The 16,927-nt window shown below is 43.2% G+C and overlaps 1 protein-coding gene across 1 annotated transcript in view; it reads right to left on the bottom strand.

Annotated features, from left to right (window-relative positions):
* The window catches only part of WDFY4 (WDFY family member 4), a 277,648-nt gene that overhangs the window by 103,214 nt on the left and 157,507 nt on the right, over positions 1-16,927 (bottom strand). Inside the window, exons 39-42 of the mRNA XM_058542855.1 lie at positions 13,140-13,217; positions 6,771-6,977; positions 5,289-5,340; positions 2,477-2,643 (exon numbers count right to left, since the gene is read on the bottom strand). Coding sequence (XP_058398838.1) covers positions 2,477-2,643; positions 5,289-5,340; positions 6,771-6,977; positions 13,140-13,217 — 504 coding nt within the window. The remainder of the gene's footprint in view (positions 1-2,476; positions 2,644-5,288; positions 5,341-6,770; positions 6,978-13,139; positions 13,218-16,927) is intronic.

The following is a 16,927-nucleotide window of genomic DNA, read 5'->3' as shown; positions in this document are numbered from 1 at the left end:
GAAAATTAACATACTAAATAAAACCAACGCATTGCCATTGCTCTCTTCTTATCAAACGATGAGAAGAACCAATATGGAGGCAACAGGTAATCCAATATTTCCTTACCCCATCAGGAAAGTAGGAAGCACGGCTGGGACTTGATATCTGTCTAGTATGCCTCCTTCATAGCAGGGTTTCTCACCCTGCCACTATAGACATTTGGGGCTGAATAATTATTTTCTGCTGTCCTGAGAATTGTGGGGTATTTAGAAGCATCCCTGGCCTCTGCTCACTAGATGCCAGTAGCATCCCCTCCCCACCAAGCCATGACAACTAAAAATGTCTCCAGACATTGGCAAATGTCCCCTGGGGGTAAAGTTGCCCCCTGCTGAGAATCACTGCTTTATATAATCCTTTAAGGGCGTAAGGCAAAGAAAAGATTTTATAGTAAGAAAGCATTGATTTCTTAGCTGTTTTTTCAATTGACTAGGCATTTACTAAATATCCACTTACCTATATCAACATATTAATATATGATATGTCCAAATGGTTACCAGCTGTACGTCCTCAGCAGCTGGATATTATGAATACACACACATACATAAATACACATATGTGTATATGTATATGTTATATATATATGTTTTAATATCCATTTTTTTAATTTCACACAGTAGACACACATTACTTCCATAATCAAAATAAAATGAACATGAATTTGAAATCTTCATTCATCAGCGTTTACTGAATGGCCCCCAGGCACACCTGAGGTTCGGCGCCTGGGGTCTCTGTTAAGGAGCATCAGGCAGCGAGAGAGGCAGACAGGTGAGGTGGTGAAGGTCAGCCAATGTGCCAGGAGCAAGGGTAGGAGGTGACCTAGGAGGAACTGGAGACAGTGAGGAGGGAGACCAGTTCTCCAGCTCTCAGAGTGGGGAGCAGTCAAGACCGGCCTCAGAGAGTCAGCTGCTGGAGTCTAGCGGGCAGGGGAGCACAGGGAGACGACCCGGCATGAGCGAAGGCATGGTGGTGCGCTGTGATGGGGACTTGCGAATGGGCTCTGTGTCTGGAGGCTTTGGGTTAAGCAGGAATATGAAGGACAGTGTTGTTTCAGGACAGTGTTTCTTGAACTGTTACCCAAATCCGAAAGCAGCTAAGCAACGTGGCGGAAGTTCTGCAGCAGCCCATTTGGCCAACACACTTCAAATCAACCCTTCTGTCCAACCCCTGGAAGGAGCAGATCCCAAATTAACACCCTCCGGGAGTCTCTGCAAGAAATCTGCCCCTGGAAAGGACACGCTTCAGTTTCTGCACCTTGCTCATGCCCATCACAGGCTCTCTCAGCTTGCCACCTGCTGCTGGAAGTCTAGGCTGCTGGCTCAGTGGCCCTTAGTTCAGATTCACTCTCATCCAGCTGCAGTCGGACTAGCCGTCAGCTCTCACACATTCGTCCCCGTGTAGTCCCTGCACGGCTTGCTGGCCATGCCCTGCCTGCTCCTCTGTTTTCTGGGGCATCTCCTTCACCAACATCTCATACAGAAAGAGTTGATGAGTGAGACTCTGAGGTCCACCCAGCCCTTAAACCACTCAACCTTTGGAAAGAGAAGAGAATTAGTCTTTAACGAGCATCTCACATGTGCCCAGCTCTCAGCTAGTCTCTTTGCTCCCATTTAAGCCTTACAAGAGTTTTGTGAAATGATTGCTATACCGCCCACATTAAAGATAAGAAAAACTGAGGCTCACAAAGGTTAGCTAACATGCCATTCAGCACACAGGCAAGTTGGGATTTGAACTCGGGCCTGTTTTACTCTAAGACATGTGCATCATCTTCCATACCTTTCTTAGACTTGGATAAGAGGGGCCCTCCACTGGGCCCATACTTTAGGGAGCTGCCTCCGACCCTCCTCCAGTCATACCAAGGGGACATACACACCAAGAACCTTGGATCCCCCAACCCAGCTCTGGGCGTTCCAGACTGTGGACTTCCCTGCTAACCGCCCCAGCCTGCCTCCTGGCCTGTGCACACTTTATCTCCAGGTCCACCCTTTTGAGGGCTGACAGAGCCACAGGCGTGCTCACTCCAGGCCTGAGACGTCAGGGGTGTGGGGCCCGCTTAGACATATGGGTCAGGTGTCCAGACACATCCACCAGGGCCCTCGGGGTGTGAGATGATCCCTCGGGTGGTCAGGCTACCCGCAGGGGGCCAAGGTGCTGATGTACAGGAAGGTCAAGAATTCTAAATTTGAAACTGGCTTCCCAGGTTATTGCAGAGGTCAATGCAGGAAGTTAAAGCATATTTCACTTGTATTAGCCTGATTTATACCTTTTAAATATTTTGATGCAGGGTGTGCAGGCTTCCCCCAGCACCCTTGCTGTGGGCTCACAAATTTAGGAGCACGCCTGCTCTTTTTGATCATTGATTTTCTATAGCAAAGGAAGATGTCACTTCTTTTCTCATGTCTGATCATCTTTAAAGAATAGTTGTGTGGGCTGTATTACCTTTTTATGATCAAGAAGCTCTTGTAAAATAACTTGTCTTTCCCGACACAGCTCCAAGAAATCCTCGGAGTGCAGACTTTCGTGTAAGGCAGGGAAGAATGTCAGCTGGGTGCAGTCCACCGCCACCTCGTCGGCCTTGCTCTCAGCTTCCTTTGGTGTCAGTTCACCTGCAGAGGCATAAAGGGACACAAGGTTTTGGCCCGAGCCCCCTGACACCACCAAGGATGGTGCACAGCCTGGGCCTGAGTCGCTGGGAGGAACTGCAAGGTTTCAGGACAGACGTGAACAGTGTGGATCTCAGCGCGTCCCTCACCGTTTCTGAAAGTGGACACCACCCCTCTGACCCTGTGGTGCGGTGAACATACCTTCAGGCTGATTCGCTCTAGAAGGCGTGCCCAGGCCTGGCTGCTCTGCAGCTCTCAAGCCACCACAGGACAACATTTCAAAATTCACCCTCATTACCCAGGAAAGCAATTCCCTGCAGGGTCATCCAGGGTTTGCTTTTCCTGAACTCCACTTTGTTTACTCTTTTTTTTTTTTTTTTTTTTTTTTGTGAGGAGATCAGCCCTGAGCTAACATCCGCCAATCCTCCTCTTTTTTTGCTGAGGAAGACGGCCCTGGGCTAACATCGGTGCCCATCTTCCTCCACTTTATATGGGACGCCGCCACAGCATGGCTTACCAAGCAGTACTTCGGTGCGCGCCCGGGATCCGAACCAGCGAACCCCGGGCCGCCGCAGCGGAGCGCGCGCACTCAACCGCTTGCGCCACCGGGCCGGCCCCTGTTTACTCTTTTAAGAGTGGTTTTTAAACAAATTACGGAAGCACTATCTTCTTATTGTTAAGAACTTGGAAAACCCATGAAATTGTGAGAAATAAAAAAATGTTGAGAAATAAAACAAACCTCACTTTTGCACCGAGAGATGGTGCTAATATTAACAGCTCCCATTTAGTAAGCACTTGCTCTGTGCTGGACACTTTTGATGACATCTTTTCATCTGGTCCTACCTAAGTTGCAAATTCTATTTCATCCTCACTTTACAAACAGGAAAACTGAAAGAGGCTGATTACTTTGCTCAAGGTCATACGGCTACTAAGAACTAGAGGCAGAATCTGAATCAAGTCTCTCTGAGTCCAGACTCCGGTCCTTTAATCTCTAGGTTGTTTGTCCTCACTGTTCACAATTTGGTTTATTTATTTCTGATATCTTTTCTGTACATATGTGTATATGCATGCACACACATGTTATTTTTAACATGATAGGAATTATACTGCATTTACAGTTTTTCTTTTCCAATATTTTTTTCACTCAAGATTATACCATAAGCACTTTCCCATTCCATCAAAAGTTCTTAACAAACAGCTTAAATGGCTGTGTAATAATCTATTATGTGGCTAGTTCATAATCACCTAACCCATCTCCTGTTTTTTAAAATTACAGATAGTTTCTATCTGTGTACTACCGTGAATGTTCTGTGCTGCAATCTGTTGTGCGCACAGCTAGACTTATTCTCTAGGGACGCATTCCTGGGCACGGACATTTGGGAGCCAGCTAAGCACATTCCTAGGTGGTTTTCTGGATCCTGCTCCTCCACCCTATCCTGGGTGGCCACACGCCTGGAGCAGGCGCATTGCACATGACTGTGATGTTGAGGGGCTACCGGTCATTTCCTTTGTGCTAAGAGCCCCAGGAGCTCTGTGTTTTGGGGACGAGGAGACTCAGTGGCTCACAGCCATAGTCCACATAAAATCAGCACACACTTAGCCCCACTGCACTCTCTGCCGCCACCCCCTCTGAGAGGGACAGCAGACAGACCGTCCTTCTGATCTTAGAGTTGTGGGGCTTGGGGTGGAGAGAAGAGAAGCAAACGGGTATTACAACATCATCCCAAATCCTGTGCCACAGCGGGACCCCAAATCAACCTGGTATCAAAGCCCAAGATCCTCATTTCTGGGCTTGTGTTACTGCAGACCAGCAAGACAGCAGGCTCAACACCACACCCAGTACTAAGGCACTAAATGAGCCAAGTTTGATCAGAGCTAAGAAGATGTCACTTGGTTAAGGAGATGACACAGCTGCAGCCTAGGATGCAATGAAACTCACACACAGTGAGTGTTTGAAGCAAAAGGCAGAGTCTGGTAGAAACACATAAAATCTGAAATATAATGTGTATGTCTGTGTGTGTCTGTGTGCGTATTTGTGTGTGTGTTTGTATGTGTTCATGCCAAAATAATCTCTGAAAATAAACCTTGGATTTTCAGCAAATCAACTCAACCAAATTCCTCCATGAGAATTACACAAATAAAGAGTAAGCATAAACATAAAAAAAAAATGATTCAAAGTATATTTTTTAATTTGGGAAATAATAATGACTATTGTATTTGTAATTTTCATAGAGAGTTCAGTGTAAAAAGTATTAAATATCTATTCCATCCATTTTTACTCTAAAACATTTTCTTATTTTCCTCCTATGTGTTTTGGGTCACTTACTGAACATGTATTTGTATTGTTTGGGGACACTTTTAAGCTTTCCCTGATATAGCAAATTTATAAGATAGTTCCTCTGAAAAAATCCTTCTGCTTGCAAACTTCATACAGAATTCTCCCCCTAATGGAGTGTCTGGGTCTGGAATAGATTCCTCCGCATTCTAGAGAGCACAGTAATGAAAAGAGTCTTAGCTCTGCCTACTCTATACCTGCAGAATTTTCTTCCTAAAACATATTAATTTTATATCTTTAAGAAGATGTCCAATAAAACCAAGAATTGGTATAACTATTAAATAAAAGGTAGATAAACTGATAAACTGAATACCTTGGTTTTCAGCATTTGTTTGAGAACTGTCACCACTTTTGTCTTGGCTCTCCTGAAATAAAACCAGAGAAAAGAAAAATTAAATTCTGGACACAACCTATGTTCCACCTGCCATTCCACAGATTCACACACACACACACACACACACACACGTGCACGCGACCCCTTCAAATTACTCATACACTCAGGACTCAGATGGAAGGGGAGAGAAATGCTAAACCCTAAAGGACCAATTATCAATGTTCCTGAGTCAAAGGGGAAGAAACCCACAATCTTCCATTAAGGAAGATTTACAGTAATTACCAAAGATGATGCCAACGTGGGATTAGATAATATCCTGGATGTCTGTGGTATGGGCCACCCTGGAAAGGGGACCAGGGACAGGATCTGGGGCTGGACAGCCTGAAAGACCAGAGACCAGGTTTCATAGCCAATCTTCGGCTTTGTCCCCAGCAGAGTGGGCAAGCTATTTTTTCTGCCTCCATTTCCTAAGAAATGTATTGAGGGAAAAACACTATATACCACCAGATGTTTATTGACAATACATTAAAAATTCAATTGTCTACAGAATAAATGCAATACAATTTTTTCATTAGGTTTTATAAAGGATTTAACATGGGTAAAGTTTCTGAGGTTACAGACTAGAGAATAAACCCAATGTTGTAACTCGGGATGAATGCAGAAGGAAATGTCTAGTGTTCCAGTGCTTGGAAGGCTGACTATTAGAATATCTTGAATCAAGATTGTTCAATGGGGACATAAACTATTAGCAGATTTTTCTATGTCTCCTACCAAATGAATCCAACTGGTCCCCTATCCTTAAAAAGGCAAAAATGTGAGTTTGACAACACAGAGTTCAAGCTTCATTAGAACAAACTCCCAGGGACCGCCTAGATTCCATTGCCTGGGAATCCAACACAGCTCCAGTGTTGTTTGGACTAAGTGGGTCACTGGCTCGAGCTTGCAGAAATAGCTGAGTTCAGGATATCTTCATTGTAAAGCTTGTTACAGGATTTGCTTATGCAATAATGCCCATGGCAGTGCTGGTTGTCACCGCTCCACGACAAATAACTCATGCCAGCAGACGATGGCCATCACGTGGCTCTTTCCAAACACTGGTGTCCAGATTATTCCACTGGACTTTTGTGGATGTCAGTGCAGTACTGGGTTGGTGGTGTAGACGTGAACCATGCACCTAGTCATTCCTTCACTCATTTATTCATTCATCCAGGCTGTGGTTACAGCACCCCTTCTATGCACCTAGTGATTCTTTTCTTCTGTTAATCGGCATCAAGAGTAAATTACAATCCTCCTACATGTAACTGCGTCCATCCTCTCTCCTCCCTGCCCATGCCACAGCACTCCCGAAGCACACCAAACAGAGTCCTGATGAAAAGAACGTGGGGTGGAAAAGCTAGGGAGACACTGCCCTACGCATTTTCTGCCTGGCAGCATCATTGTCTTGCTGCATCTAACCCTTACCTTGAGCTCTTCTGCACTCAGTGCCTTCAGCGGAGACAAGCGTCTGATGCGTTTCCTCATGCGAGCGGGTCCTTCTCTCCAGTCCAGTTCCCACTGGAAGCAGGGCGTGGCTTCTGCTGTCTGGCCCCACAAGCCCAGCTCCCCAAAAAGCTGCTCCTGGATCCTGGCCCAGGCGCTGGCTGCCTTGATGTCGCCACATTTCCGCCTCTGGGAAGCAGAAGTGCAGCGTCACTCCGGGACACATTTCCCCATGGGCCTGGCCCCAGACCTCTCGGGGTGAACAGACCAAGCCCCCCACAACTGTTTGAGAAAAGTAACCCCCTACAGGCAGCTCCGAGCACCCTTGGGGTATGTAGCGTATTCTCTGGAGCCAGGACCAAGCCAGGAGAAGAAATCGGCTTCTCAGCTTTGAGATCATTTAATCCAGTGTGGGGGAGGAGAAAACCCCCAACCCTTGGCCTTCAGAGCCACGTGACTGCTGGGTGCTGCGCAGATCAACAGGTCCCGGAAGTCCTAACCACTACTCATCACAGTGGAGTGGAGCTATTTTATAAAATGGACACAGACTCTCCCACAGCCCCTACCCTTTAAAATGGACAGGGAATTTTACCACAGCCCCCACCCTTCAAAAATGATGCTGAAAATGCTTCTTTCAATGTCTGGACTGGAGCTGTGGTGGGAATTAGCAGGCCTGCCGGCAACTGGTTGATCTAAGTCACTCCTGTCTCTGGATCTCAGATTCCCCAACTGTTAAATGAGAGGTTTGGCCTAGATGATGTCTCAAGGTCTTTCAAATCCTAATATCATATGATTCTAGAATGTTCAAGGATTCTAGAATGTTCACAGAAGCTAAAACCTTTGATATTAATGAAAATAATTCCCTCTAATCGCTATGAAATCCTCAGAGTTTGCATATATGGTCCTGACTGTTACACCTTCTGCTAGAGTATAATGCACACCTTTTGTAAAATACATCGACACCCCTAAATGTCGTTTGTACGCCACGTTGAAGTTTCCTACAACACCTGTCAAGGAAACATTTCAATTCAGCTTGGACAGTAGAATCAACTTTGTTTGCAGGGTGAACTTTTGCAATTATTTGAATATTTGATGCTGTTTGCTCTAAATTTTAATTTTAATTTTTCAGAAAACTGACATATGAAAGTGTTAAGAAGCATAGGTCTCACACACTTAACACACAGAGAAAAGAAACTCATTCTCATGAGTCCCTCATCTGCTGTACCTCATTTCCTCTACCCAGTGGCACCATGAGTAAGTAATTTCTATTATCTTCATGAAGAAACTGAGTTTGGGAGGGGAGAAGTGGCTTCTCCAAGGACCACCAGGTGACCGAGCTGAGATTGAAACCCAGTCTGTCTGATTCCAAAGCCTTTGCTTAAGCCTGCCTGCTCGATTCCTTCCCTAGGGGCCAGCGTCATTTTATGAACTCATGATTTCCGCAGGTACTACTTCAAAGATTGGCAGGCTGAGAACTAGGTGCTGCAGATCTGGGCCATTTTGAATGGGTATATCGTTCTTAGAATTCAACAATTCCCATGAAAGGTGGTGGATGGTGTGGTGCTCAGCACACGGTCTGCAGCGTCAGAGGAAGCTGGGTTATCATCACGCTTCTGCTGTTCCCTAGCAGGTTCCTCTGAAGGAGCTTCAGCTTTCTGATCAGTCACATTTGGCTAATAATGTTACCATAATAATAAAACTACGGGTTTATGTAAGGATTAGATGAGACAATATTTTCAAGAGTTTTATATGGCGCCTTACCCAGCTTAAGCAATTAGTAGTAATATTGTGAATAAAGCAAACCCCATTTCAAAACAAGATTATCTTGTTTCTCCACAGTTCTTAAATTCCTATCCAAAACAGCTGCAGCATTTTACACAGTACTTGATTGGTTAATAAGGAACTCCAGAAAAAGAACTGTCCAAAGCCTTCTATAGGGACTCGGTTATATGAAATGACTACTTGTTTGGAGAAAATATTTTAGCTCCCTGGAGATTGTCTCTGTGTTTCTAGTAACATATTGAGCTTTATAGAGAATGAACAACCCCAAGCTGTTGGGTTGTCCACCTTGAGTTTCAAATTAGTCTTTTAAGAGTATCCCCTCCCCCTGGAGGCTCCATCTATGCAGCCTGGAGGTTCATGGCTGCCTGTCTGCACCACAGGGCAAATGCGCTGTCTTAAATATCTACACCAGACAGACGTGTGTCAGTGGTGAGATTCTTCAGAGATGAATGATGGTTTAGCCCATGATAGAAAGCTCCATGTGGTCCCAGGACAGAGGACGTGAGATGACTAAATATCAAAAGCCCTGTCTTTCCGCACCCACAAGCTGCTCTGTAACAGCCGTGTTTCTGCACAAGGTAAGGGAGTGAGCCAAATGCCAGACCACAGGTTCAGAGCCAGGGATTCTGGTGTGTTAGAGGAAGCTATGATTTTTGGCTGAATGGAAACTCTTGGGTAGCCTCACTGAGATTTTCCTCTGGGCAACCAGCCCTTCCCTACTTTCAGTCCTTGGTACTTCAGTGGGGCCCGCCCCAGCCCTGTCTTCAGGGTTGAACATCACCCAAGTCTGGCTAATCTGAGTGGTGGTGGGTGGTTATAGGATGGGCTAGTGAGCATCATTGCCCGGGATTGGGAATGGCGCTCTCTGGAGCCCATACAGAGGCGACAGTGCAGAATGGCAGATGTGTACACACTCAGGCCACCCACCGCAGCCCCAGGGCACCTTTATGTGCATCAGGACAAGCGTCCTGGAGCAGACACAGCCCACAGGCACGCAGATCAGCAACGAGAGGGTGCCTCCGTGCAAGTCAGAAAATGGTTCCCCACCCTTTACACGCTGCCTGCCTGGTTCCGGGATGTACAGCTTGGGGACAGAGCAGAGAGCACTCACATGCTCTCTCACCCATGTGCCCTGGGCCTCAAATGTATTAGTAATCTTACACGTTTGTGTGTGCATGTTTATGTGAATGTGTGTGTGGTATGTGTGTATGTGAAAGAGAGAGAAGAGAGAGGGAGAGAGAGGAGGCAGATTCCTTAGAGCAGAGTTTGAATACCTGGATCCAGCTCTTCTTGAAGCCTGCTCTTCCCCTGGATTTTTCAATAACATAAAACATTTCATTTGTTGCCTAAGCCAGTTTGAGTTAAGTTTCTGATACGTGCATCTGAAAGAGCTGTGACAAAAACTTAATAGATATGTAGAGACTGAGCAAGAAACGGAAACAGCCTGTTGGCCCCTAGAGAGCCCAGAAGAGAGTGCGACAGAACAATGCCACTCACATACTAAAAAAGGGCCATTTCTGGGGTGGCAGCATCTTGCAAAGAGCTTTAACCAGTAAAGACTAATTTTTTAAAAAATAACAGGCAGAATGAGGCATTTCTGTAAATTATGATGAAGACTCGATATGAGAACAGGATGGTCTGGGTATCTAACAGCAGAACCAGAGCAGCTGGACCACAGAGAAGAGAAAGAATAGAACTTGGAAAAGGTAAAGGGGGAACCTGGGCAGGGCCAGAGCAGAGGCGACTTTTCGCCAGTACTTCTGGAGTGACAAGGAACTTGGGAGATTGAATATCAGAACTGTCCAATTTGCTGGTGATAGAATGATGGGACATAATGATGCTTAGGTTAATTTCCAGGGCACCGAGTAATGTTATCTTGTCATGCTGTCGGCTCTCAGTTGTGGGTAAAATGCCGAGTTAGGGAAGTCTTACACAGCTGGTTATTGAGAGCCCTGTGGGCTGGGGCCCCTGAACCTGGTTATCACCACCCTCTTCGGAGGAGCTCCCTAAGTGCGCCTGGGAGAAGCTGTCCGTGAAGAACCTGGCAGATCTCACAAGTCTGATTTCTGCCCAGAATTTGGACTTGCCTTTTCTGCAAGAGGAGTGGGGCCTGCACTGGGAAAGTGTACTCCCCATTAAAAAAAAAAGCAGGGTGAATGCTCCAGACCCCATTATCTCCACAGACGGTGATTACCTCTGCATTCCTTTAAACATCAAAACAATCTTTCTTAAATATTTAAATACTTGGAAAGTATCCTTATGGATTAGCCTCAAAATGCTGATTTTCTCAAAAATACTTAAATCTACAGTAAAACTCTATACAACTTTCTCAAGTACTCTCTGCAACCCAGTCAGGCCTGCTGCTGAAAATAAGCCAGGCCAATGTTCTAGAAGGCTGGATCCTTTCCTTCCAGCTCAGAGCCTCTGCCCAGGCTCCGTCCTTCCCACGTGAACTTTCAATCTCACAATCAGCAGAAACTCATGAAGTACCGCAGAGCACATCTCTCCCAGCCATAACCAAATCTTACAGGCTCTTCCAAGCATAAGAAGAGAAATGGTCACACTGTTGACCAGGTGCGGATTAGGAAGTTTAGATAAACATCCTCTGTCTTAAAATGGAGCAAGTGTGATGAGGATGTCCATAAATAAAGGACACAATCCTAAACAGTGCATCTTATTTTCCCCCAGCAGCAGTTGAATTTAGTAGCCATATTGCTAGTCCTGAAAGAAGTCGGTGAATACAAGTGGTGGGGCACGGATGTGCCGGGGCCTGTCCAAGGGGCACAGATAGCATCCGAATAAGCCAGCAAGGCACCTACCCAGCTGTGCAGTGCAGTCAGCAAAGCTGGGGTGGGGTAGGTGCCCACGGTGAAGCCCTTCTCCAAACTGAGAGTCTGTGAAAGACCAGCTGGTGCAGTTGGGAAACAGACGTGCCTGCTGGTTGCTTTGACAGCGGCATGTCCTGTACGCCCCCAAACCTCCTGTCGCACCCCTGCCATGTCTGATCAACTGCTCTCTCCTTACTCATGGGATAGCTGGGAGGCTGTGTTGCCAGACTGCGTGTTTCTGGAGTGCAGGCTGCACATCTCACGAATCCCTATTCCCAGGGGCATGTTGTGGGCTCCCAAATGAGCTGATACAGAGGGAATCAGACCAGCTTACTTGACTTAAGTTGGTCAGAGCCTATTTTGTTTCCTCCACACTTGGGCACAGCTGTTTCACCATTCCTTGACCCCTGCCCCACCCCAGGCACACCTAATGGTTCCTTATACCCCACTGCTCCTCTCCTCCTAGTAGAGCATCCTAGCTTTGGCCTCATCAACCTGCTGGGGTTATTTCTTTACTCGTGGTCCCTCTACTGAATTTTAAGAACCTTCAAGGCAGAGCAGTGCCATTATAATCTCTGCCTTTCCTATACCTAGCACAGGCTTTGGAACAGAGAAGTTGTAATGTAAATAATATAATTAGTAAGGTTTTTAATACTATATGTTGTATTCTATTATTAGCAACCATTTTCAAAAACTTTTGTTAACAACAATAACACCAACTAAAAATTAACTGTGTAGCCATTCCATAATCACAGGTGGGACATCTGTTCTCTGCCAGCCAATGTCTAGGTGCTTTATACTTGCTCTTAATCTTCACAGTTAGAAATTATTATCCCATCTTAAAGACAGGGACCCTGAGGCTCAGATCACAGGCGTGGGAAGGGGCAGACCTGAGATTCACATAGAGATCTCACTGGCATGACAGCCAGTGCTGTTTACTTAGATCATAAAGAAATCAGGCCTAGAGAAGTGTTTTAAATATCCAAACCTGCCCTCATTAGTTACAACCCATTGCCTTCAGGATAAAATGCAAAAGCCCTACTGTGGCAACAAGCCCTGTCTGCTCCAGCCCTGCCTCATCTTCACCCTTGTCCCTTCCCAGCTGAGGTCACCCAGTTACTTCCTCTCCTTCCAGTTAATTGATGACATCCAGCTCTTTCCTGACTCAGGAGCTTCACATATGCCCTCCCTTTAGCCAAAAACACTTCCTCAAAATACTTTAGCCCATTCCTCCTTCTTCACATCTCAACTTAAAGGTCGCTTCCTTAGAGAGGGCCTCTGATCTGCCCAAATTAAATTCTCTCCCCATTATAATCTCTCATTGTACCTGTATTTTCCATGTCTATTGCTCAGCACAAGGTATAATGATCTATTTTTTGTGCAGTTATTTAATGTATATCTCTCCTTCATAGTGAATCTATCGGAGAGTGAGGCCCACATCTACTGTGTTTACAATTGTGCCCCTAGCTCCTAACAAAGGGTCTGGGGCACTCTGGGCTCTCGATACCTATTTACTAGTGGATGAATGAGTAGATGAGCAGATGGACACACTGCTGGTCACCTCAGCTGCTGGAAGTGTAAGTCCAGTGCACAGGCCATGCAAGTAGGACTCAATTGTTGATCACCACTTATTGACTTAGGCAATCTATAACTTAAACCAAAGGCCCTTCTGACTCTTTATTTTAGGTTCCAGATGGATTCCAGTCTGCTATGTAGAGAAGGAAACTGTTTTGTTTCTTACCTGTACATGATCTTTGTATAAAGATGCATATAGCTCCTGTCCTTTTCTTCTGTAGTTCTCAATACATGACACAAAATCCTGGAGAAGAAAGAAAACAAGTCACAGCTTAATGATAGTTGTGATTTTAGATAAGCACTTCTCTACTCTGGCCAATTACCAGGGGAAATAACACTTACAGGATTTTTGCCCAAATCAATCACAACCTCATGAATGAAGACTTCACCTAAGCTGATACGCTCACACACACAGTCACATACTTCCACTTCCAGCTATGATGAGCTAGCTAGTAGCAGATAAACTTTCCCCCCAAGAACAACTAGAAAAGCTAGATTTGAACAATCTGCTTTAAGACAGCAGAGAGCTACCAAGAGAGCCAAGACTTAACGAGCCAAGATCTTGGAGAGAAAGAAAACTCACTGAGATGTGCCTAATGCCCAATATCTGTGCATTTTTATTTTCCCTTGAGATATTTGCAAGTTTGCAAATAGCACAAGAGGCTGAGAAGCTGAGCAGAAAGTGGTGGCTAAGAAGTAGAGAAGCTTAACAGAGCTTTTGGAAGTCTGAGGTGGCCAGGGAGACAAAAACCGGAAGTCAGGCCCACCAAGGCATCCAGAACATAAGGAACCAAGAGGCCAAAATGCTACAGTCAAGAGAAATAAGCCCAGCCTTCTGCATTGAAGTTCCCCTTTAAGTACCTTCCAATTCATAAGCCATGTGGGGCTGAGAGGCTGAGAAGATAAATAAAGTGTCCAGCAGTCTCAGTTTGCAGAAACCAACAGCAGTTGGGCTTTGAGGTGGGATCTCTGAAGGGCTGCACCACAGGGATAAAGGAAAGCTAGAAACAGACCAGGCCTTACAAAGCTGAACCCAACTTCCAATGAACTCAACCTCTGAGTACCTTAGGTGATCTTCCCCTACTTCAAATACATGCCAGAAGACAAAGAAAGACCTCTCTGGAAAAAGATCACATCATCTGAAGCCTCGAATCAAGAATTTTCATACAAAATGTTCAGAAGTCAAGCAGAAATTACTAGATGTGCCCATAAAAAAGACCAATAGAAAAATAGACAATAGAAACATACCCACATGCAGAGATATTAGAGTTACCAGACATGGACCCTAAAATGATGCAAGTAATATGGACCAAAAAATGCAATATGGAGAATTTTGTAAGACATGTGGAATATATGAAAAATAACTAAATCTGAAAATTCAAATCTGCAAATGAAAATTCTAAATCTGTAAAATGAATTAATTGAAATTACAAACTCCATAGGTAAGTTTAACAGCAGAGTGGACATAACTGAACAGAGGATGAGTGAACTTGAAGAAATATCCTTGCTAAAATATGATGAGATAAAAGTATGGAAATATAAAAAAGATAGAGAGTTAGATACATATGTAATATGCAGCAGACATCTAGAATATGTGGAATTGAGGAGGAGAGAAAGAATGGATCAGAAGCAATATATTAAAAGTTAATGAGAACTTTCCCAAATGGATGAAAGGCATCAAGCCACAGATTTGAGAAACTCTACAAACCTGAAACATGAAAAATACAAAGAAAACTATATATAAGCTAATCATAGTAAAACTGCAAAAACAGAAGACAAAGAAAAAATATTCAAAAAGACAGAGAAAAAGTCACGTTATCTTTAAAGGAGAAACAATAAGAATGTAGAGGCCAGAAAACAATGAAACAACACCAATAAGTCCTGAAAGAAAATAACCACCAAACTCAAATTCTCTACCCAGTGAAACTATCATTCAAAAATAAAGACAGGGGCCGGCGCAGTAGCTCAAGCGGTTAAGTGTGCGTGCTCCGCTGTGGCGGCCTGGGGTTCGCCGGTTCGGATCACGGGTGCGCACCGATGCACCGCTTGTTAGGCCATGCTGTGGCGGCGTCCCATATAAAGTAGAGGAAGATGGGCACAGATGTTAGCCCAGGGTCGGTCTTCCTCAGCAAAAAAGGAGAAGATTGGCATTGGATGTTAGCTCAGGGCTGGTCCTCCTCACAAAATAAAAAAAATAAAATAAAATAAAAATAAAGACAAGTTAAAACATTTTCAGATGGATAACACTGAAAGGATGCATCAAAAGCAGAACTGCACTAAAGGAGCTTTTTAGGTAGAATGAAAATGATTCCATACTGAAGCATGAAACTCGGGAATGAACAAAAAACTATGGAAATGGTAAATATATTAGCTTCTTTAAATGAATATTTGCTGTTGGAAAATAATAATAAATTATGATATTTGAAAAAAATGAAGAATTAAAATACGTTAAAAAATTTTTAAAAGATGGATAGGGTAAATGAAATAAAATATTCTAAGTTTCTTTAATTACAAATTTGGAAAAAAGCGCTAATATACATTAGTCTCTAACAAAGCAAATCTGCATGTCGTAATCTCTAGAGTAATCACTAAAAGCATAATAAAAGAATATGCAACTTTCAGTTAATAGAAGGGAAATAGAATAATTTAAAATAGTTGATAATACGTTGTGAGAGAAAAAAAGGAACAAATAGATATTACAAACAGAAAATAAACATTAAGATGGATTTAAACTAAAAACATCCCTAATTACCTTAAACATAAATGGACTCAATGCTCCAAACAAAAGATAAACAGAGTAACACTGGATCAAAAAACAAAACCTAAGTAAATACCACTTACGAGAGACACTCCTTGAAATAAAGACACAGAAAGTTGAAAGTAAAAGGATGGAAAAAAGATAAACTGGACAAACACTAACCAAAAGAAATCTGGTAAAGCTATACAAATGTCACATGAAGCAGACTTTAGGGCAAGAATTGTTACTAGACATAAAGATATTTCATAATGATGAAAGGATAAATACACGAGGAAAGTATAAATTCTACTTGTGAAACATCCAATAACATAGCTTCAAAATATATAATATTCAAGACAACAGAAGTAAAAGGAGAAACAAACAAATCTACAACCATAGAGGAAGACGTTAACTCATCTCTCAGTAACTAATATAATAAGCTGACAAGAAAGATAGAGACAAAGAATGTTTGAAGAATATAATGAGCAAATTTGACCTAATCAAATGTAAAAAAAAAGAAATGCAGAAAATCAAAAGATCAGAATACATAAATGGAACCATTACTAAAATTGACCACATCATGGAACATGAAGCAATTGTAAAATAATTTCAAATTACTGAAATTATGCAGAATATATTTTCTGAATATAGTGGAATTAAGCTATAAGCAAACATCAAAAAGAAAAGCTCCAAATATTTAGAAATTAAGCCATAATATTCTAAGTAACCCATGGGTCACAGAAGAAATCAAAATGGAAATTATAAAATATTTTAGATTAAATGAAAATATTACATAATGAAGCATATATGATAGAGATGAAACTTTTTGTGGGAATATATGTAATCGTGAATAGTATTTATTAGAAAAATTAAGCCTGTAAATTAATCATATACATCAAGAAATTTGAAAAACAATTTAAACCCAAGGAAAACACATTTCAAATCCCCCAGAGAGTCTGATAAGAAAAAATGAAACCAGCAAAAATTACCAGGAGCAGGAATGAGAAAAGGAGACATCATTCCAGATCCCATGAAGATTTAAAAAGTCATTATGAATAATTTGTGTCAATACAGTTAAAAATTTGGATGAACTAGACACATTCCAGGAAAACACAACTTACCAAAATTGATACAAGAAGAAATAGAATATCTGAATTGTGTAATGTCTATTACAGAAACTAAATCCATGAATAAAACTCTTCCCACAAAGAAAATTT

This window comes from Diceros bicornis, chromosome 6 (genome assembly GCF_020826845.1).
Source record: "Diceros bicornis minor isolate mBicDic1 chromosome 6, mDicBic1.mat.cur, whole genome shotgun sequence".
Taxonomy (NCBI): Eukaryota; Metazoa; Chordata; class Mammalia; order Perissodactyla; family Rhinocerotidae; genus Diceros; species Diceros bicornis.
This window is presented reverse-complemented; position numbering and strand designations above follow the sequence as displayed.